General features: G+C 38.9%; 1 protein-coding gene across 1 annotated transcript; it reads right to left on the bottom strand.

The window, feature by feature from the left end:
• Positions 1–4,912: 4,912 nt before the first annotated feature.
• Positions 4,913–24,424, bottom strand: AK5 (adenylate kinase 5; the record flags this gene model as incomplete). Its single annotated transcript, XM_010180901.1, has 5 exons — positions 24,242–24,424; positions 23,102–23,269; positions 16,996–17,165; positions 16,772–16,885; positions 4,913–5,104 (listed from the first exon to the last, which is right to left on the bottom strand). Coding segments are annotated over exons 1-5 (813 nt in total), but the record flags the coding sequence as incomplete, so codon positions are not given.
• Between the last annotated feature and the right edge of the window lie 384 nt (positions 24,425–24,808).

Raw genomic sequence — 24,808 nt, 5'->3', positions numbered from 1 at the left:
TAAAAAAATATAGGGAAACTCTTATAAAATGTTAGGAAGTGAAATGATACAATACTGTATCTCTAGGAGTACTACTGCCCAAGTAACAAAGTACCTAACAATGGTTCTCATAGATGAATGATACAAACAACCTAAGTATTTTTAATTGAACGGCAAGCACTGTCTAGAAGTTTGCATACGCAGACCTTTTTATTTTGAAGTTCTCTACTCATGTTCACCACTCAGTAGTGGTCTTGGCCCGGCTGTGGACACGTACCAACGGTCATGTCAGCACCTGAGACCGAATATAGTCACATCCTCCTATTTGCTAGATGGCAGGAAGGATACGGGAATGGCTTACACTGTGTTCAGAACTGAAGTCCTCTGCTAAATGCTGGAGTACTTGCTGATCATCTCTGCATTCACATTTTCTCCCTTTTATAGTTTAATCTAAGTAACATCCCTCCCCCACCACCACACTCCCAGTATTTGTGGCTTAGTTACTGTCTACATAAACAGAACCACACAGAACCACAGAACGGTGAGGGTCGGAAGGGGCCTCTGAAGATCGTCCAGTTCAAGCCCCTGCTACAGCAGACCTAGAGAACATCACACATGAACACAGCCAGCCGGGTTTTGAATGTCTCCAGAGAAGGAGACTCCACAACCTCTCTGGGCAGCCTGGGCCATGCTCTGGCACCCTCACACTGACAAAGTTTGTCCTTATGTTTAGGTTGAACCTCCTGTGTACTACTTAGTGACCATTGCCCCTTGTCCTGTCACTGGGCACAACCGAGAAGTGTCTGGTCCCATCTTCCTGACATCTGCCCTTTAGATATTGATAAGAATTAATGAGATGCCCCCCTTCAGTCTCCTCCAGGCTGAACAGCCCCAGCTCTCTCAGCCTTTCCTCATAAGGGAGATGCTCCAGTCCCCTCATCATCTTTGTGGCTCTACAGTGGACTCTCTCTGGCAGTTTCTTGTCCCTCTTGAATGGGGAAGCCCAGAATTGCACACAGTATTCCAGTTGTATAATGTGTATAATGCTATATAATTCCAGATATATACATTCCAATACATAATGTTCTAAGATTTTTTTAAAAGCTACTGATAGAATAAATGCCAGCATATGTATCTATTTATATACTCCATGTCCAATATTGTGGTGTCTATTACTACAGTATTGATACTTTCTGAAATTAAATTTGACTGAAGTCAGGTTTTGATTTGTCAGACCTACTGACAGATTGCTGACAAGAATCTGAAACACAGACTGTGTGTTCATGAAAATATCAGACATTTACTTCTCATTTACAATCCAAAATCTTGGATATTCCAACTTCATTATTCCAAAGGAGTTTTGCGGAAAGGACAAGAGTTACATCTTTCTGTTTCTAAGAAGAACTGTAGGTGGGGCCCTCACTTCTCTCCTTGAAAACAGAACCAGGATCAGACTCTAAGAGCAGGGATACCATGCACAGACTGAAAACGTAAGGAATACAGAGCAGCAAACAAGTATAAGCTATGTACTCCATAAAATTAACAAAGATCAAGGGAAAAACAAGAGGGAAGGGAAAGAATTACCCCTAAGCAAGGTAACCAATGAGATCTGAAGTGAAGGATGTGTTTGTTTAATTCCATTAACCAAAATACGCTAAAACCAGTACGGAATAACTGTTGGAGCAGGAAAATTAATATTCTTTGGGAATGTAGACTTTTACTTTCTTGCTCATACAGTGTCTAGCAGTAGAATATAATTCTATGAAATATCTGCTCACTAGTGATATTTAGTTAGCTTCCAGTGTTATTTTTCTTTTCTCTTTTGGTCTGTTTATTGATGAAGAACAACATATTTAAGTAGATGTTTAAAATTTGAGCTGTGGTTCTAAAAATATAATTCTCCATAAGACAAATGGTTCTGTTTCTTTTCCCTGGGTAGAACTGTGATGCTGGGTAGAAGAAATGTCTGAGATTTAGAGCTTTGAATAGCAGTGACACGGTGCAGGCAGGGATTTAAGCAAAATGTAAACCTGTTTTTCCCTCCTGGTCAACACTGACCTTGCCTCAAGGATTGACTCCTCTAGGAATCAGGCTACTGTAATTCTATTTTATGCTGTTCTAGTTCTTACACTGCTCTCATCCATATCACATTTCAGTGCCTTCCAGGTTCAATGTTATAATTAGCAGGATAAATGCAATTTTTTTTCTTGCTTCCTCCTTCTGTAGGGCAATAGCATGCACAAGTGCCCCAAATATACCTAGAAGTGTTAATATTACACGTGTATTATACAGATACATACTAGTAAAGGCAAGTTGGAGATACAAGGCTTCCACCAGGAGAAGGTGGTGATGAAGATGAAGAATGCAATGGTTCCTGGATCCTACGGCTTTCTAGGAAAACTCTGTCTTTTCCACTGATGAAAAGCTATGAATTATATATGATATCATATATTATATGATTTGTTTGGGCTTTGTTTTATTCAAAACCGAAAGAAAGCTCAAGTTCATCAGTGAAGACAATGGGATCAAAGCCATTTGCAGGAAGAAAACATTTGATATCTCCACTGATGATTGCTTAAAGGAATAGGGCAGGAAGTTGGCAGAACCAGATTTCCCATTGGACAAATGGATTTTAAACAAAATGAACACATAAAAAGAAATTATGCTGTCAGAAGAACGTTAAAACTCTACAAATAATGGTGATCTATAAATTGAGCACTAAGAAAAGGAACACACGATGACAAAATAACCGTTTTTAAAAACACTTTTAAATTTTACAACTTGTTCTAATAGTGTAAAGTTTTCTATGCGGACTTAGCTTTTGTTTTCTGTTTCAAGGTTATTTGGTTTTAAAAAATGTCCTTTTGTGGAAATATTCAGTTCCTTACTTGCTCTGCACTAGGCATGCTGCATCTCTTTTTATGACTCCTTTCTCTCATTTATCCCCCACTAACTTAGTTGCCTTAGGCAACTGGAAAATGTATCTTCCATGTGCAATCAAATTCCATGGAAATGAGGTTTGCCATATTTAGCCTTTACCATCTACAAAAAGGGATCCTTCTTTCCACTGGCCATGAGATTACTCATGCATCTGACTCTCAGGCTTTACCAATGCATCCTGCTTTTGCAACAAGGGAAACCCAACTGCCCTGTGGCAGCTCTAATGACAGGTGAGCCACAGAGCCTCCCTTCCGAAGTCTGATTCTCTTCGTGTCTACACCAACTAAATCTAGGAAGATTTCAGGATCTCTATGAAATTATATTAACACACTTCAAGTAGATACCACGTAGCTAGGGAATAAATTCAAACCTTACTAAGTTTTTTCCTATCGCATACTTTTTTGACATGTTGCCAGTCAGTAATTTCTGCATATGCGGTTTCCTTGTCCTGTAGTGGACAGCAATATAATGTTCATGTGCTATGTTACTATTTGCATCCCCACCACAAACATCTGCTTTCTTCAAAAAGAAAAGAGATCTCTAAGGTGAACGTTGCAATTTAAATTCTCTTTAGAACTCTCAAGAAATGGAGCTAAAAAGTAGAAAACAAAACCTGAATAGGAAAAACACCTTCTCTTATACAGGTCCTATCACAGAAAAGGAATTCTATCCAGATGCCCTACATGTTTTATCTGCAAACACAATTTCCCTGAAGAGCTAAGTATGCTTTCCATAGGAAGCACACTTGTAAAGGCTATAGAAATGTCACAAAGCACACACTTCCTCCATAATGAAGAACGACTTCCAAGAATTCCAGTCCTCCCATCCTTCCAGAGTTGATGAAAATCCTCAAACAGAACAGATACTCTCTGGAGGAAACAATGCAATAGTTTCCTGGGATTTTCATTTGGAAATTCAGCAAAATGCTGAAGTACATCATTAAGGCTGTCAACATCATTAGATGACTTTGCAATTAAGGATGCTTTGGTAATGAACCTGACCCGCACATAGAAGTAGTCATATTTGCCGTGGGCAGAACATCCCAATGTGAACTACCTAGGTTATTCAGGCTATAAAAAGAAACAAAATAGGCCATCTGTGCTCTCACGGTACCATATGTGGTACCAAGTTCTGTGCAGTTACAACCAGACATGGTCCGTAACTCAGAACACGTCAATAATTCAACCGTTGTCAACTGCTCGTTCAATTTGTCACTGTTAAGCACTGAAATACTTCAGCAGTGCTTGCCAGCCCAACTTCCACAAAGTACTCCTGGCTTTATTTATGAATGCAGGTTTTGGTATGTTCTGTGTTCAATGATGTACTCTCTTGCCCCAAATATTGCAGAAATCAGTATTCTTGTTGATATCCCAGTGGGCTATTTACAAAGCAATTTTCTTGTCTTCAAAATTTCTATCTGAAATTTTAAACCTTGTAAGAGAACACATAACAAGGCACATTTAAACCATGGTAAGATAGTATAAGGACTTTTTATTTACTTCTATTTACTTTATTTACTGGAGTCCGTCAACAGCCTTTTATTCCTTGAAGATCCTGTATTGCTTTCTGTTAGAATGTGGTTTTTCTGCTTTCCCCCCCTCTCAAGACAACCATCCAAAAAGTACATGACTATTTGCAAGGGATGAAACTGCTGGCACTGGAATAGCAATCAGTGCTTCAAAGCAAGCTCTTCTTTCATGCAAATTATTTCTGAGCAGAGTTTGCAACTAGCTGGCAAAGCAATTTATGCCTGCAGCAAAGAACTGACGTGGTGCCTACCATGGCATCTACGTGTTCATGAATCTTGCTCTGTGTTCCTGCATTTTGCAGAAAATACTCTCCCAGCAAACGGAAGGTTTGCTTTCAGTAACCACGGTGTACACCTAAAACATAATTTTACTCATCTAGCCGCTCTTGAAGCAAAAAGGTCTAAGAAGCCAGGTAGGACCATAACAGCAATTACGTTTTTAGAGGCATGTACTAAAGGACTTACTGTGATGATTAGCCCTTTTTCCTGGAAATATTTAACCAATGGGACGGCGTTCTGCTTGAAATTCATCAGTCGTCTTTGAGTGGCTTTCAGGTTATCATCAGGTCTCCCTTGCTGTTCAGCACGCTTCAGTAACCTTTCCTTCAGCTTCTGACTGGAACATGCCAGAAACACCACCAAATCCGGCGTGCAGATCTGTGGGAAGAGCAATTCAAGAGGTCTGTGATTAAGTTGACTACCCAGCACTACAGGACTCAGCAATTCCAGTATTAGGTGAGGCTCAGATATGCTACACATAGCGTACATACAGCTTGTTTGTCTTACATGAAGATTCGTTTCACCTGAAATACTAAGGAAAAAGTGAAGTGAAAAAATTTTACCTCACCTCAGAAACCCTCCCAAGACTACGTTCACCATTGGCATTGACACCAGAAGGTTTCCCTAGCTAAAATTAAAATCGTTTTAAAAAGTATAATATAAATGTCTCATATTCTGAAGGAAAAGGGTCGTATGGTTTCCATCTAAAAAGCCTTTAAGTAAGGTGGTATTGAAAATCCAGCAGCCACTATGAAGTTAGCTGATGCCTAGGACCAGATGAAAACAGATCTGTTCTAGGATCCAGTTTCTTAAAATGCTTTCTCTGCTTCTCTAAATCTCACCCAACCTTCAGTGCACTTTTCAAGAGGTTGGCTGTGGCAGCTAGGAGGATTTTAATTTCCCTTATCCTTTTTGGCCTGTGTGGTAAGCACTGTTTCATCTCACACCCATCCCCATACTCAGATTTTAACTAATATTAGTAAAATATTAGCTCACTATTCTAGAAATGGCACAATCTGGTTACATTACAAATGATGGTGGACGCTCAAGAATGCTACATAGACATTTTCTCATGATCCTTCCCATCTACAGAATAACTTTGTTCAGCTTGATACTATGTAATTTGACAGTCAAATTTCAGCTATACAAAAATATCGCCAAAACATCTACATATATTTAACTACTTCTGAGTAAAGAAGGAACTGATTTATAGCTTTATGTTCATTATACGGTTGTTATTAATTCATTGCTATTGAGGACCAGAACAAACCAATTATTATTCTGAATACCCTCTATATCTAGGTCCCTCTGCCCAAGGATGTTAAACTGCCTAAAGACAACTGGACTGAATAGTCAGGACCTCACAGGTGGGCAATTAGGAAAATTAATAACCAAGTTTTAAAAAGAAATTAATCCCACCTAGCTGAGTTCCTGTTATTTGAGGGAACACAACCTCCAGTACAGTCTGGCCTTTTCTCCTGGCAGTCTGAGCACTAAAAGGTTCCTCTGAAGTCAAAAGGAACAACTACAGCTTTTCAAAAGTGGGGTGATGGTCACTAGCCTGTACAAAGGAGGTCACTGCCTGAGTACAACCTGGAGATGAGGAAGTGGCTGAAAAGCAGAGCCTAAACATAAAGGACAGTCTGGTAAGCAGCACTAGCAAGCAGGATGGGGGCTTCTTTATCATTACTGAAAATTAAACAGGGTTTTAAAGAAAATCGAATTATTTTTACACATATTGTAGATGATTGGAGACATGAGGACACAAACTACAAACCAAACCCTGAAAATACAAACTCTGGTAATTTTCAATGAGTATCTATTAGATTTTGAAACAATTAACCTTGTAATCTATTTTTTTTTAAATAACTGTCAGTGGGAGAGCAGCTCTCTCCTACCTCAATGTAAACAAAACCAGAGTAACCTTCCCTCCTCCCCTTTTCAGACTATTTTAAATACAAAACTAACAGTTATTCTGTCCTTTCATGGGATGAATTATTTATGACAATTAATTTTACTACCACAGCTTTAAAGCACATAACTATTCATATGAAAGACTATAAAAGTAAGTTTCTGTGTTAGACTTCCATGCAATATGGATGCTATTCAAAGTAGCTCTGTTAAATGAAGGTTGATTCATTAGTAGCAGAAGTATAATGAGGAATCCAAAGTTGGGAATTTAAATAAGATACAGTAGTAAAGAAACTGAAATTATGACACAGGTTCTGAAAAAAAAAAGCTACAGATTTCACAGCCTTTTACATCTCATGAAAGGGAATGGCTGATGCACACTGCAGCAGGTTGAGCACTGAGACATCTCAAGTCCCTGTGAGGATATCCAGCTGATTGGAGCTTCCTAACATACATTACACAGGGACTCAGAAATTATAACTGCAAATCAGGGATCTCGTAAAGTGATGGGCAAAAGGACTTTATGCAAGTGAGTAGTTTTAATTTGTATTTCCATTTCTGTGGATCCCAGCAATAGTGAAGAAAGACGGTAAGAAATCTTTAGGTGCTCCAAGCAGGACTTCTCCTCACTTCCAGTGCTTGCTCCCAAATATCTTCAGGACAAGCATCTACCAGGACTCAGGTCTGTGAATCATACCAGACCTCCTGTAGGTCTAAGTGTAGGACCTAAACTTTCACGTATCACATAACTTCACATCTAGCATCAAACCTGACAGGGAGTACTTACAATAAACAGATCTCTCATGAAATTATCAGCCCTAAAGGAAAAAGAGGAAGGAGACAAAGCGAAAGCCTCTTTCTGTTTCACACAGAGACGAGAGTGCAGCTTTCCAAAGTCAATCTTAGAGAAGCAGCGGCTGAGGAACTGCAGCCCCATGGCAGGGAAGGATCTGAAAGCCACCACAACGCCATCAGGTGTGCAGGTCCTCACCGGCTCAGTTCCCACCAACGGCACTGGCTTCAGAGATGGTCTGATCCTTTTGAAGAAAATGGGAAAGCATGCCCTGGGCCAATTATTTCTTTTGTTCCTAGTTGTAAAATGAGGATAATAACAAGGTACAACATAGTAATTACTGTGGAAAATGAATTAATTAGGATTTAATTATTTCCTATTGCGCTTTAAAATTGAAAGTTCTCTACAGGAGCTGAGTAGTGTTGTTTTTCTTAATTCTTTTACTAGTAACAGCAACAATACAAAAGAGAGGATCAGGATCCCAGGAACTAAAGCTATTTTTCCTGACACTCTAGAGTTTGTAACTTGAAATGCATTTCACTCACAGAAATAAAATGTCATCGAAAACAATGGTTTAAAATTCTCAGTTCACGGAGCCGAGTTTCAAATGAAGTATTGTCTAAAAGGTTTTCTGAAGTGGAAAAAAACATTCAAGCATACTTGAGGTAGAAATACAAAGCAGATTCTGATGATGTGATGCCTCTATGAATTAATCTTTTTACCTGTAGAATGTACATCTTTATCATCAGGAAGCAGCTGAAAACCATTTAATTAACAGCCTCTGCTTGGTTTTAGATGCCCAAAATGACACTACCCCTTCTGTATCCATAGGTACAAAAACCTAATAGTACAGTTACAACCTTCAGGGTAAATCCTTGAAATGTTATTGATATTTCTCTCCTGTTTTCATTAGCCACTCTGCTTCCACTTACCTCAACCGCGCCTGCCTGCAAGACATGCTTATAAATACCTTAAGTTGGAATATAAGTCTAGTGTGAACATACGGACATCTGGGATTACCTCTTTGGAAACATATCTAGTCCTCCTACGTAAACATGAATACAAATTGCTTTTCTTCGAACAAAGTAGAAGTTTTTTTATGACGCATTTGAAACCAAACCAGTTTTTTAAACTCAGAGCTGACTGTTGTTGAGTTTTACGAATAGGGAGTAAGTGTTTTCCACAGGAGACTCAGCCTGTGGAAAATGTGTAGGGGTTTTTTTATGACGCATTTGAAACCAAACCTGTTTTTTAAACTCAGAGCTGACTGTTGTTGAGTTTTACGACTACGGAGTAAGTGTTTTTCTGAGACTCAGCCTGTGGAAAACGTGTAGGGGACCAGCAGACAGAACTGCATTCCTTCGTGCTGATTTCCCATAACACGCTCATCTTGTGCTGAAGGCAGAGGGTCTTATTATGTCCAGAAATGCATGCAAGGAAAGACTATGGGGCTCTGGGAGGTGAATCTGACTGCTTACTGACTGGAACTCAGCAGCAGGGAGAGTCTTTGCCTATGGGAACAGACAGGTTTCTGGTTATTCACAACCTTCTGAATTTTACATGAGACAAAGAGCATATGGCATCAACTCAGAATAAACATGGTGGGTACATCCTCTCATTTTTTAGAACAGTATTTACTAGCAAGTAAATCCTACTCTCTTTACGTCTGAATCCCCTTCCTAAGCTGGAACAAGGAGTAAATTGAGAATAATTCCATGCAAGTCCGTGGTGTTATTGACGTAAAGCAGCGTAAGTGGTAAGATGTTCTCTTCTCTCTGGAGATATTTTCTGCGTCTCCTGTTATTAGTGAAAGTAGTGTGGTTGTTTGCTAGAAATTAGATGATTACACTATTTCTCACTTTTCCTCATTAGGCAAAAGATGAAAATGCTGTTTCTTAATTCCTGGTACGTTCTACTAGATAATCCTGAGAAGACTTAACTGACAGCTCATGAACAATTGTCATTAATTTAACGGGGCATTTTATCCTAATGGTAAAGGTTACTAGCAAGCTAGTTTATGTTCATTGCATGGGTGCTCTCCTTTGCAACTACTGATTTGCTTTTAATAGTTCCATCTCTGCTGGGTTACTAGACTGTTTGTATGGATTTTTCTTGGTTTAGAAATGCAAAAGCATGAATCATGGATCATGTTGTCAAAGAATGAATCCTGCTGATTGAATGTAATGTTTTGAATGTGTTCACGCTGCCCAAGAAATAAGCTTCCAGCAAACTGCCCAGATGATGTAATTAGCCCCCCTAATAATTGATGAAGGGAGGCAGATGTCTTTAGGGAGAACTGATTCAGATTTCCACTTTCTAGGGCAGCTAGTCAACAGGAATCCCTTGCTGTATACACAAATGCTAATGCTACAAAGAAAGGTCTAAGCAGACCTCTGGTTCAGAGCTGCTCAGCAGGCACCTCGATCCACTCTGAATTCAGAACATCAGGTCCTCTCCTGAGGATTAAGGACCAGCAATGGATGAGTGCTAGTTTGGCTAGCAGAGAAGAGCCCTTGTCCAGAAAAACAGGAAACCTGAGGTTTTGGGTCTCTTACCCAGCCAAAAATTGAACCAGTGCCTGCTTTTCCCAGGAGAGTGCTCTAGCTTCCACAGGGGAGAAGACAGATGATGGTAAGACCACTCCACAGGCTTCCTGCTCAGGCTTGGCTTTAAGAAAGGGATACAAAACTCACAGGGCCAAGGAGAATGAATGAGAGGAACCACAGCAATGCAGCCCCCTGATGTGCTAGCTCTCCCACTCCTCATACAGATGGCTGGGTACATATATCCAGTAGGGGCCTGTACCTGAGTCTTATGAGCCTGGAATAATGAAGTGGAGATTTGGGAAAAGGGAGACGGAAGTTGAGGCAATGAAATGAAGACTACACATAGACCATGACGCAGAAAAAACGTCTTTAGCAGAACAAAAAGTCAGTCCAAAGAACAGCTCCTTTCTCCTCAAGAAGATGCGCAGGAAGGTTGCATCCATTTTACCAGTTGTTCAGGAGCCCTCACTCTTGGCCAGTGACAAGGCAGGTTTTCTAAGAGAAGCTCTCTGCAGAGCATGAGCAGGAAGTTGGACCTCCCTGGGCCAGCTGGCCACTAACACCGATGGCAAAGTTGGAGGGGACTGCAGACATCTGGTTTAAGCATTGAACTTGGGGGAACAGACCTGCTCTCCTTAGATGTGAGACTGTGAGAGGCCAAGTCTGTTTTCCCCAGCACCCTTACTGTGCCACCTACATTGTTTGTTCTGCTTCAGCACAATTTCTCATTTGTTTTCATAAGGAATATATTTGGGAGTTAACTTATTAACTCGAATCACAGCCGAGATGAGCAGGTTATTTGTAGGTGTAGTGCATTTATGAGTACTCTTAAGGACATTTTAAACAAAGAATCAGATAAAATTTACTGACTGTTTATTATGTAAATTCAGATTTTACTTCTTCAAATATAGTCCTGTCACCCAGGCCTTATAACGCAAGAATATTTTCAAGATACTTCCTACCAAAAAATAGTCTTTCTATTGTATCAAGTAATTAAATTATATTCATTAGTGAATATTCATTAATTCGAATACCTGTTCTACATTTCATTTCACTACAAACAAAACTTACAATTCATATATTTTAAGGGATCTTCATCTGTACTTGCTCTATTGGAACTAAGACGGTTAATGCTGGAGAAAGAATTACTGAAATCAGAAGGAAAGTTATGCACGAATGACTGAAAAAAAATAAGAAACCAAAGCAGTCATTTAAATTAACTGGAAAATACTGAAGTGAGAAATTGTTTCTCCTGGGAAGGGTGAAAACTTATTGCCTTGTGAGACATTACAGAGAAAGTCAAACTCCAGCTTCTTCTTCCCAAGTCATTTGAGTTCACTCCAGCAGTCAGAGGCATTTCACTGCAGTGCTACTGGAGAGGAAGGCGTTCAGCATGCTTGAGCATGCTGGTACTGTAGGTGACTTGCTGAATTTCAAGCTGACAGGTTAATGGTAAATAAACCATTTTCTCCTTGGCATTTTCGAATGTGTGCTTGGAATCTAAACACCTTTCTACTATTTGCACTCAGCATAGGTAATGGATGCCTTAGAAATTTGTGGTCTGGGACAGCTTTATGCTTAGGCTCCAACTGAAAGGCTACATAAATCAGTATTAAATCTGCACTACTGTGCAGGAGGATTTCAAAACTATCAAAATCCAGAAATTATCATATATTTAAAACAAACACATAAACTGGCAGTTCTATTTGCTTTTAAGACATTAAAATTCAAAGTTTTCAATGTTTTGCTCCACAGCCATGACTGCTTGAAATGTTGTTTTAAAGTGAGAGCTGAGTGTCTCACAGTTACATGATTTCAGGGCTTTATTAAAAGTACCCCCATCAAAACCATTGGCAGTATTGCCTCTGGAAGTTATTTGTCATGTATTCAGTCTTCAAAGAGAAAACGGCAGGCCTGCAATGAGTAGCTGCCATAAAGAGATGAAGCTGGTGTAGGTGAGTGACCAGAAAGGCAGAGTTGCTGCTGGATGGCAAGCACTGCTGAAAACATCACTGATGCCATCTTAGAGACTTCCTTCCTGCTCAAAATATATGGATTATAGGAAGAGTGGTATTAACAAAACCCAATAAAAGAGAGGGGGAAAAAAAGCTTTAATTCAAATGTAAAATTCCTCAGATGTGTAAAGTGCTTTTTAATCCACGTCTTCCAGATGGACACTATTGCTTGGGAGCAGTGTTTGTTACTTCTGGTTTCTAGATCTGAGCAGAAAGAGAAATGCTGTGAGTACTGCAAATGATACATTGCATTATCTCAGGCACTTTAGTCACTGAGATGCAAGGTGTTTTAATACAATTCTGCCTAGCAACACGTTGAGAACTTACTGTCCACATGAGAGTCTGGCAACATAACAAGGAAGAAATCGTCATCTTTTAGCTATACCTATGTTTGGGAATGTTAGCATAAGTTGGTTTGCTTTGACTCGTTTACTAAAAATAACATTATTTCCCAGAGAAAACTTCAGCTTCTGGATTAGTCAAAGGGATAAAATGTGCTGGTAGTACCAGAGCAACTACAAGCAAAGTTCAACAAGAATTCATTATCGTAGTGTATTTCTACACTAGAACGTTATGCAGGACAGATACTGTAACCAGAATTCAGACATATATATATTTGATTTTTTCACAAAACGAAGAGATTGTAAAACCTCCAATACCATAAAGTCTCAGTTCACAACTATGTGAACCGTAAAACTGAAGGGACTATTTTAGCACAAATAATTTGTTAGATTAAAGGTATCTGCAAACACAGCACAGTAAATTTTACATGTCCCTGCAACAGAAACCAGGCACCTTAGCTGACCTCTTCCTTTTCCTCTACTAATATGGTAAACAATTTCCAATATAAATTAGTTTCTCTCTACAATAACTCAGCACAGGTCTTACCAGTGAAAGCCACATAATAATATAAACAAAAAGGCTCAGTAAACAGTGTTCAGTGAACTACACCGTTACTGTTCAGGAGCAAGACACATTTTATGCCCTTTGTGCCTTGCCTTTCAGCTGTACATCATCTACTGTTCACAACATGCACCGGTGGAGAAAAGGGAGATGATGTGGCTTAGACCAAAAGCCCTGCAGGCTCTCTCCTGGTCCACCTTTCACTGACCTCTGTGGCCAGCTCACATCTACTCCAAGTTTTGACATCCTGGCCCTTTATGTGCATTGGGTCCAGATATTTTCTTGACCCCACAGCATCACGCCTCATAAAGAGGAACAGCATATGGGTAACAAAACAATATACACACTTCTTATGACTAATAAAGACCAGACATGTTTTCTTGACCTAGAATGATGTTGGGTTTTCATGGCCTGTTTTGTTCATAGCCTTCCTATTTCCCTCACATTTGTTCAGTTTCTGTTCCAGCCTTACCTGCTCTCTCAATATCTTGTATTACTCATCTCCATTTCCATTCAGTTTAATAACTTGTCCTTCACGTTCTCGCCCCACAATGTATTTTTGGTATTATTACATATATATATTCCTGGAATTTGTGTAAACAAGGCCAAAGGAGAAAGGCTATACAGTGGAAATGCTACTTTTAAAATGAACACTTCTTTATTTTAAGCTTCCATGGGTTTACAGATGAATACTCATCCCAAGACACTTAAATGACAAAGGATAAATGAACGGTCACCCTTGTCCCTGCTGCTCATTCCTCCCACTGGCATCTACTCTATATCCTATATGGCTGAAAGAACTGAGAAAGCCAGCATATTCTATTTACCCTTACACAAACTTACCATCATTATTTGAATTGACATCATAAAATCCAAAAGTGTTCTAGCTGCTTTATGGAACAAATAATAATATAAAGTCCCTGTTTGCAGGGACACAGTTGCATTTGAGAACCCTTGTAGTCACAACAATTAACAGCTGTGAAGGGATCATGAATGAGGGAAAGCAGCTAAATAAATAGTAACTCACATTTCATACATCTTTTGAGAGTTTCCCTAAATGTAACCTTTAAAACAGCTTGTTTCATACAACCTTTTCTGCTGGTTTTAGGTACGTAAGCATGTAGTCGTCTTAAAGGGACTTAAAGGGAATAAGTTTTCACCCGTGACAAAATTAATTATAAAAGGAAGAACAATTTCTTATTCAGAACTTTTTATCAACAGAGCTCAGTGTCCTACAGGAGTGTATTTGTAAGAATAAGTCGTATGTGTTACAGAATAATGTGATTTGACTATTTGCATTTTGCGGGATTTCACCATTTTCTTCGGAAGGCTGTGCCATTGCTCAGTAGATCTTCTAATTATAAAGTGTCTTATTTTGCTGAGATTTCAACTAATTATTTCTCATGGTGTCACCTCTGGCTAATGAGAATGACTGCTCAGTTCCTCTACACACTGCTAGCAAGAAGCAATAACATTTCTAAGCTGTGGGAAACACGCATAGCATCTTTAATTGCAGACCTACACAAATTATCACAACAGTTAATTACTGGATTCTCCACAACTCTATGGCACTTCCCATTGAGAGATCTCCGAGTGCCTTAAAAATGTTAGTACATCTAATGTAAATAACCTGACATGCTGTGAATTACTGTCAGCCTCATCCAGTGAAGGAAGACGGGTACCACACCTGCTGAGAGTCCTCTTTCCTTCCCACAAGACCTTCCTACAGGCTGTGTAGTATTATGGCTTACTAAACAGAGAATTTAAAGAAACAACAAGCATATTTTATTTCTTTAACATATAAAGCCATGATAAAACACTGAACATATCCCACTGGATTAAATAAATGTTCTATGTTGAAATACGTACATCTTGTGTACACCTACTTCCATGGCCTTAGGTACGCTCAGATAAGAGGTCAGCTGTAAAGAAAGGTGAAAAAGGGCGAGACTAAACAGACCAAATTTTCTTTCTTATGATGCTATAAAAGCTCTATGATTCCTTCTTTCCTTCCCCACACTTACTCAGAACAGATAGGATAGAAAGGTGGCCCTATATGAAGTGCTCTGGGGTTTTTTTTAGAGGCTCAGATATTCATCTTTCAGCCAGAATCAGGGCTTGAAGAGTATGATTTAGCAAATACCATTAGATGGAAAGAAAGGAACTTTCTGAGAATACAGTCAGGTCTAAGATGACTAAATCCATCCTCTCTTTTCTCTAAAAAAATAAAAAAAAATATTTAAAAAGACCCATCTAGAGCATCCTTGAAGCAAGAGCACATACTAAAAAGGAGCCAAAGTTAGGGTTTCCATCATCTGTCATCCATCAGACGTTTTTCCATGTAGTTTGCTATAGCTAACAATAGCTAACCAGGCTGCCAGAGGAGACTATTTCAAGTTAAATTAGGAAATACTATAAAAGTATACTGGAACAGTGCAATGGGAGGGTTCAACCGTGGCTGAAACACAGGCTCCATCTTTCTCCTCGTCTACAGCACCGTATTGCCCGAGCTTTTTCTGTCACCTCCTGGACTCCACTTCTTAGTGGTATTACCAACGGACCCTATCATGGGTGTTCAAGTGCTATTTGACTGCTTTTCCTTTGCAGAAGGAGAATCTGATCCTAGGATAACTCAAAACACTTAATTTAACTTCTGTGAGTTCTTCCAGTTTTGCATCCACCTTTCTTTCATCAAACACAACATCAGCGCAAATTCACAGCACCAAGAGATGCACTTAAGTCCCACTATCACACAATATACTGGACCGAAAAAAATGAGCAAAGGAAATGACCATTAAGCCTAAAATTCTGCCGTTTCATGTTTAAAACAGTAAATCTTCTCTTTCGTTAATTATAAGGGGATATAACTGGCAGTCATTGGCTATTTTCCGTAATAACTATTTTGTCTGTTTCCTTTAATTTCCTGAATTCAGACTTCTAAATTTTGCCCGGAATAATACCTTCTAAAAGCACATCAATGAAATGCCTCATTAGCTGCTTGCTTTTGTTACTTCTGTCTTGGCAATGCCACGTAGGATTCAGAGTACAGAAATGGCAGCACACCAGCAATTGTGGAGGACTTTGAAACGCTCGGCATGAAAAGCGTTCCAGAAATTCAGCACTGAAACTGCAACCTTTACTTGTGACCATAGCTGTTATGTTAACAGCGCCTGATCAGAAAATGACATAAGCTGTTAGTTTTTCCACTGCATCTCAGTATTTTTAGATTAGTTTAAAATACACGGATAAAAACAACATCTGAATAGGACTCGGGCACACAGTTTTAGCTGCATAAACCTTAGAACTGTGGTTTAGAATAACCAAAATTATCTAAATTTCCAAAAAAAGAGCGTAATTTCTGGTTCACAAAAACTTGCAAAACATGGGCAGTTTTAACCTCTATTTTTTTTCCAGTCTTTCCAATGCACTGTAATAAAATTGAGATTAAAAGTGTAGTAAAGATACTCACTGATTTAAGTATGTTTCTCCTAATGTAGATTAAATTGAACAAATAGATATGGAAATCTAATGTCTTCCCCCTTTCTAAATCACTAAGATACAAAAAATATTGGATTTGATGTTACTTTCTTCTTCATCTTGAGAGAATTCTCATTACTGAGAGAGGAGACTTGAATTATTGGTTATATTAGCACACTGTCTTTTTACAAAACATTCTGTCTTCAGACAGAACGTAACACAACGTAAACCAAAAGAATAACCTCTTGTCAACCTGTAATTATGCACTTGCAAAGATTTAAAGAGGAATGCTCAGTTAGAAATAGCATCCAGTCTTTCTTGGCATCTGACTGATGATTTCAAGGAGTTCAACTATTGTAGAGACAGGCAAGTTCTTTTAAAATTAAAAACAGTCTCTTACTTGGTCCTCAAAGGAGATTGCCTGGGCAACATCTCTGGGAAACCCGTCAATCACGATCCCCTCTTCATCAGGGATCTGCATTAATCTCTGCTTTATCTCGGTGATGGTTGTTTCCTTTCACAGAGAAAAGAAGTTATTTATTTACTATTGTAAAGGAGGTGTTTTGATGGTGCACATGAATACAGCATGTAAACATGTAAACATCAACACAGGGTATGCTGTACCTGCGGGGCCAGCTCGCCAGTAGTAATTATTTTGGCAATTAGACTCCATTTTCTATTGCTGCTTGTGCTGTGGATCTTCTTCCTGAGCAATTCACCAACCGATATGTAGTTAAATCCATAACGTTCTGCTATTTTCAAACTCTGTGTTCCTTTACCACTTCCTGGGCCACCTATTGTCAATTATAAGCAAAACATCAAATTAACCTTTCACATAAAGTACCAAACCACGTGTGAAATCTTTGCTATCGGCACCGATTTTCCAGCCTCTCTTAGAGCAGATCTGGCAGTTGCAGGACTTGTTACCAGCCATTAGAAATGGGTCTCGTCTACGTGATCATGAAGGTGACAGCTTGTAAAATGAAGTGAAAAAAACCAACAAACCAAATCTACTTGTGAATTAAAAATAAACCTTAACAAACACTTAACCTCATTCTAAAGTTGTTCTGCAAAGGAATTTTTCCTGATTTGTAGCAGAAGAAAAGACAACTGAACTGGTCCCTTCTCGAGCTCTGTGAATCCAAAGACAGGGCCAGATGGTCTGAAGCGTATTCCTGTCAGAACCACACTTGGTTAAAGAAACCGATGAAATCAATGGACTAGTCATGAAAGGGAACTAATGAAATCAGCCCCAAAATACGCTTGAGTTTCTGAGGTTTTCTAATTTTAAAATACAGAAAAATATGAAATAATCAGCTGAGATGTTTCCATAGTGATTTGGTACAAGGACTTTTATTGAGCTACGCATACTTCTGGTATCATTGCTTGAAGCATCTGACGGAGAAGCAGTTTGTTGGGTTCAGACAACTTGGAGAATAAGGAGACCCTTCAATATAGCACAGAAGAGGTATCAAAATCACAGCAAACAGCTACATTACATAGCAGGGAATGCTGAAGTGAGGGTCAGCTGGACAGCAGAAGCAAGAATGCATGGACTATGTCTGAACTAAAAGAAGACATGAGGATGCGAAGAACAGAGAAACTGGCATCTAGTGTGTAAAAATAGGGAACTGTTCTGATAAAAATCACTGTTTCTATACAGAAAAGTGTGTGTTACTGAATAACATAACACAGCAAAACCAAAACAAACGTTTTGATATTAATTCCCAAAACTAAGTAGCTATTTTTGGAGGGAATTGTGTGCGAGACCATTATGTTTTATTTCAACAGACAAATAAAAAAGACTTACTAAAAATATCATATACATTTTCTATGAACTTTAAAAAAATGCAGCAATGCAATGAAAGTAAGTATGGATACAGTGAGTTTCTTGCTAGTAGTCATATGGCTCTTTCTTATATTTAGTCTTATATTATCTGTATTATTCCCATAAATAACTTTTAGGCATTAACATAATGAATAGAGATTTGACTGCAGAATAACCTCTACAATGGTTCTTCATATATAGTAATGACACTTTCTGTGTAACGAGGTTCAAATTTGTGCCCTAATATTACAAGTCGGAAAGGTCTCATTGTCACCAGCAGTAACTCTTGTGTTCCTACATCCTCCTGGGTTCTAATGAGCCCTGATGCTGTGCCGGTAACTCTTCACCTGCCCCTTGCAACTCAGACTGGGACCCATTTGAAGACAATGCTCAGGGAAAGTTGTGTATTGTTCAGGTTTGCCCACAGTTTAGTTATACCAAAAATGCTTCAGCATTACCCAATTAGTTCAAAAATGCCTAAATCAAGCCAGGTTAAGGTAAGTGCAAACATAAGCATTTATCCATCACATCCAACTAGTCAATACAGCTACAGATGTTCATAAAACGCACAAGCAAAGAAATGAAAGAAAAGCTGTGTCTTATCTCTGCACTGTAAGGTTACAACTGAAAAAATCTTCTCCCTCCTTCAGCTCACTTGCTGTTTTTCTCCCAAAAAGGCACATGCTTTCTCCCTTCTGTCAGCAGATGATGTTAGGTTTTACAGCTATTCTTCATTTCAGTTCTTCTAGGTGATCTAATGGGCTTAGATGGTTAAGCTGTTCTCGTCATTAGAAGGAAGGATGCTTCCCTTTTGTAGATACACAAGCCTCTGATACACCAGGAATCACCCGCAGTTCTGCTTGGGCTCTCCCCCTCCCTTTGATGGCACGCTCAGCCTTCCCATGACAAGGGCATTTCAGCCAACTTCACATGGTGTTTCACTCCTGTCTCAAAAGCGTACCTGGTACAAGTGCTCAGACAATCTAATTCCATGTACTTTACAGTTTATCACAGGCTCTTGGTAATCTGCAATGACAGGAGACTTGGACTAACTGATTCCCAGTGGCTTTTTTCTTACATAGTTAAAAGCCACAGCACAGATTTTTGCTAATTTTGCTACTTTCTCAGTGACTGCCGCCAGTTTTGTACGGAGCAGCTTTTGCCAGGTGAACAAACAGGATTATTATTCATTACTGGAAAGTCTGCTCACTCTTTGTAAAGGTTTCCATAAGCAACCCTCTCTCTAGATATAAAGCCCCATACTGCAATCTAATGAGCATAACATAAACAATGCATCTTATATGTGTGCGTTTATACACGTGTAACATTTATTAGTATGAATTTATGTGGCTTTATTTCCTGGCAATAATCCTAACAACTGGAAAAAAGGGGCAGTGGGTTGTTACTGTGCTTTGGAGCAAAGGGTTTATAAAACATTCTGGAGCCAATGCTGTCTTTAATTCCTGCAGACACAAAACTTCCAAGGGAGGAAATTCGGTGTATTTCCCTGGAGACTCAAGACAAGTTTGAAACACACTATGTTGCACTCCAGAAACAATAAAAATGCAAAATATATATAGGTAACCTGCAGTAAATGAGAAACGGGGAATGTGACAAGGAAAACAGTGTCTGTATTCCAGCAGAGACGCAAAAGATGCCAGAAAAACAGAACTGTTACTGAAAAAGATAGCAGTATCTGTAAAACGGTAAAATAGCTGAAAAAACCTGTTTGAAATGAAGCGGACAGACTTTATGCTCCTGTTAGGGAGAGCTTTGCTTTGCCATTAAAGAGAAATAGAAAAAGAATGCTGTAGTTCGGCACCTGAGTTATTTCAACTGAGATCTGCAAGCAGAAAAAAACCAACTAATGAAGTCTTTTCTTGAATGTTTATAAACTTCACGCATTTTGTTTTCCTCAATCCAAAACTATCCCTTTATAGCAAGCTGGGATTATCCATTTACAATCTAAGGAGAAACATTCAGGTAATAAAATAAGATAAAAGTGATAGGACAAAATTACTTCCCACTTACAATTTATTGAGCTATGTATCCATTCCCAACTCTGATAGATCCTGCTGACAAACTGCTCACAAGAAAGCAAAATCAAATCACTTTTGTTTTTCCTTCTTTTCACGTATTCTGAGATTATGCATTATTCAAGAAAAGTGTGATTATTTTACATATCTCTCAGAAGATGTCTAGACTGGGGAACATTTGTTGCATCTCAAATTGTGTTTGCTAACTGGTTTCAAGTGAACATTTGTATTCCCAGAAAGTTTTACTAAAACAGTTGTTTTAATCTGGTTCTGCCAACGGAAGTTCAAAATTTCAATTTTTACTTATATTGTTGTAAATTCAAAATAAATCCAGGTCATAATAAGACTTCTGAAAAGACTCAAGATTTTAAAATCTACCTGTGGACTGGATTTAACAAACCAATGGTCCAGCTGACTGCTGACAGCACTACCTCTGATCTAGCCCTTAAACTCTGATTATGGCAGGAAAACCTACTCTTTTCATATTAACTGGTATTTTTAATGAAGTGCAGTTTAAACACATATCGAACTACAGGGCTAATGAGACCAGCTCATTAATTTTTTAGGATCTTTGTATTCAGGCTGTATCAGTAGTGAAAATGTGTTTGTCAAAATATGTTAGGAAGCCCATTTTTAAACATAATCTGGTTTCCTGGTGTCGTAACACCTTAGAAACTGCATTTTCCAGTGATTCAGATGTGTGCCAGCCTGGCTGGTTCCTTCTGATTTTTCTAAAACCCAGTCACATACTTCCTTTGCAGCTTTGTAGCTTTACACTTCACTAGGAGACTTTAATACAAACACAGAGAAAGAACAAAATCCCCACCTTTATAAGTGAGTTCTCTCTTGCCTTGGAGCTACCTGGTTCATGATAATGATGACAGATGTCATAAAGCAAAGTTGTAAAATCCTTTATGGATGCTTTAAAAGATCTTGGGCCAATGCATTATTAAAGAAAAATTCACCTAACACGTGAAGCAGAAGACAGGACTTTAACTTCAATTCATTTCAGTCCCCAACAGTGCAAACTGAAAAATAGGCAACATATTTTTTTGTATGTACAATATTTGCCTCTTGAAAATAATAGTATAATTTTCTCTTTCATTTTCTCTCATTCACTACGTTAGTTATTCTTTTACTCTTTCCAGTTTGTGTTTTGATGTGCTTTCTCAACAGAAAGTTGAACTTGGGAGAAATTTTCTTGACACTGTAGAAAATTGGACAAGAGCTGCTAAGCTACGTATAGAATTGTTTCTATCAGATCACACTGTAATAGACACATTCAGAGAAACTCAGTTGGAAAATAAACCTGAAAATAGCCTTTGTGGAATGTTTATAATGTTCCCTGTATAGATGGGGGAAAAGAAAAGCTCTGTAAAACCCACAGTCTGTTCAAGGATTTCACTTCAAATACCCCTGCACTCAGTTGCAGAGGTGAAAGCCAATCTCTGTTTCACCTAGATTCATTCATGACCCTACTGCAATAGAGCTACATGGATTTAAACACATTAAGAGCCTTCTGTGGTCCCTGAAAAGGAGCCAGTCTTGTCTCCTTTATCAAAGGGGAGGCCAGCTGATTAACTAAGGTGAAAGAAAGGCATGTGTTATTTCTCCGTCTAACGCAAGCGCTATAGTTCAATGATGCACAGAGAGATTTGTGTGTTGAGATTTGTAATTCTGAAACAAAAGATTAAGAAAATCTGAATGCCTAAGCAGTTCTTTTGGCATACCACAGACATCTAGGAAAATGCCTGGTTTTCTGTTTTCAATACATTCCAATACCCCATTGCTGAGAACTGCTGGATGCAGAGCCTTGAGTACACGCTGTTCTTAGAGATCCCACTCTATAAAACACAGAAGACATTTCTATTCTCTTTTACTATACTACCTACTATTCTCTGTTATGGAAGCAATCTCTCTCTTTAATATAAATCAGGCTTTATAGACTGAAAATGTGATTCTCCATCACCTGGCACCTGTGCTGTAACTGTTTGAACAGTCCAGAGACTCAGAGAATTAGGCCTGGCAGTAAAATTTCAAACAACAAACAACTAGACAACTATTCCACTTGACAAGGAAACCAGTTCAAAGAACTGAAATTCAGAATAACAGAATCAAACATTGATAGAGACTTAAACTGCAGTTATTTCTTAATAAACAGTATGTTTGTTTGAGACTGGAAACCACAAGTTGCTTAGAAAGGACACGAAAAAGCACACAAGAGAGAACCTGGGGAGAGAGCACAATTCAGTAACGGTAGCTGATCACTCACTCTCCATGGCACAGGATTCAATTGCCAAATAGAGCTGGGGATTAATTTATCAATGCAATGGACTCGTGACCGTGTACGCTCACTCCAGCTGCACATACCAATCAGTTTTCAAGGTTATAAATATAGAGGACAACAGCTCCCTATCACCTTTTTGAGCTGGCTTATCCAATATCTTTAAATATCCTTTTCTTATGCGGAGCTTTGAGTACATCTACAACTGTGTTTTAGTTCAGACCCGGAGCACACTTTGGAAGAGCACTTTGGTTCACGTGGTGGAGCTCTCTCAAAATGCATGAGCTGGGTTTGGTTTAGATTAAATCAAACCAGCAGATGTGCTCCATAAGCAAACCAAGAGCTCTCCAACAGATGGAGAGCCTGAAGAGCTCTAACAGGCATCCAGTCTACCAAACACGACCACAGGCGCTCCCTGCAACCCCTCACATGCTTGCAGTTGGGATGCTGTATCCTCAGCACTAACAACTTCACTTCTGTACACTCTAATTGGGCTGCACCACTCGCTACAGCAGATGGAAAACTTGTATTTAAATACATACAGGCACATAAAATCTTGTCAAAATGACTCTGCCTTCGTACCTATGACAAGGATAATTTTTGGTCGAGGTCTCGCAGGATCAAATACATCGTACTCCTCAATCAGCTCGGCAGTTTCAGAGAGGTCGGTGTCACTTTCGATCGAAAACTGCTGGATTGGAGGGAGCCGGTCGTACCGTCGGTATGGGAAGTTGGAATTATCAGGCATCACTGTAAAATAGTAAGATAAACTGAGAACTGTGGAAATGCACAGAAAACTCAAATCTACGGTGTACACAAATTTAAATAAGTGAACATAAATAAATGAACATAAATATTTCCTAATTTTACAATGTGCTTGCTGTTACTATATTAAATATCCTTGCCTCTATTTAGCTGATTTACTAAACTGGAACCACTGAGAGTCAGTTTTCTGTGATATTTCTTTACAAGCACATCAGCTTTTCTGTGAAAACCTGCCCAGAGCACCCAGAGTTCAGCAGTGGCCTCTGCGGAGAAAAGCCTTGTACCGTGCAGATCACCTCTGCTATTAAACAAGACTCTTTTGGTGAGAGATGCTGTACACAGAGATGGAGATACTGTTTTTGCTAATTAGTTTAATGAAATGCTGGATGGCAAGGAAGAATAACTATGGCAACTGAATGATGAGCTAATTACTCTCTGTTAATATTGCAAATGAAATAATTACAGGTATTGGTGTAACATTTGCTTACATTTTACGAGACGCGCCTTTTCCTGAGAATTCATTATTTACATTGTATTGAGTACATTACCATGTGTCTTCAATATAAACTAGAAAAACAACCGCGTAACTGCATTAAGTTGTTTCATATGTCATCCACAAGGACCAACTGAAAATACAAACCAAGTGGACTGAGTCAGCTTGGCCCAATCTTTGCAGATATTCTAGGTAGGATACAAGAAATCTCTCCACTAATGTGTTAAACGTTTACACAGCAAACATCCATCATTAGGCTGCGAAATTATCACAGTTTCCTCCTGTTATGAGAGGAGAAAAACAAATGCCAAAATACAAGGAAACAGAATCCTTGAGTCCTTTTCCTAAGGAAAATCGGAATGAAGCATGATCTGCTACAGAAGTAAATATCAAATAATTCAGTAGAGGATGTAAAGCCACCCACAGTACAAGAAATACAATCATTTTTATACTTAATACATTACCATTCCTGAAAAAAGACCTCCTGGATTGCCCTCCATTCAGTGGAGGCAGGGTCTTCTTTTCTGGGCTGACAAAAGTGTCCCATTTCACTTTTTCCAACCCTCCAAGCTCTTTCACTTTCTGCAGACAGCTTTCCAAATATTCAATTGGGTCATCGGGTTTGTAACACATTAATCCATTCAGCAGACTCTGCAACGCAAGATCAGAAATACACACACTGTAACGACAGGCGCCAGGAAAAAACAAGCACTTTTCTTTTGAATTTTACTTTATGCAGAGAAGCCCCGGGTTTCTTGTATATTCAGGCCTTCCACGTCAAGCCAATGCGTGAGAGTGAGGCCTGCAAAAACGGTATCATTTTGGCTTGCCAGTGTCACAAAAATGATTCGGAACAGGAAGCTCGTGGCTATGGCTTTATATTTATCAGTTTCTACTGTAATTAATACTGAATACAGTAGAAAAGTTCCCTGCATTTTTCTTGGACCTTCCACTGGTAAATTTATGCAGAGCAACACACAAGCTGGATAGCCCCAAAAGTCACATATTGCCTAAAATGTACCTTTACCTTA

Source organism: Mesitornis unicolor, unplaced genomic scaffold, assembly GCF_000695765.1.
Source record: "Mesitornis unicolor isolate BGI_N332 unplaced genomic scaffold, ASM69576v1 scaffold10113, whole genome shotgun sequence".
Classification (NCBI taxonomy): Eukaryota; Metazoa; Chordata; class Aves; order Mesitornithiformes; family Mesitornithidae; genus Mesitornis; species Mesitornis unicolor.
Note: the sequence above shows the minus strand (reverse complement) of the source record. Positions and strands in the feature narration are given on the sequence as shown.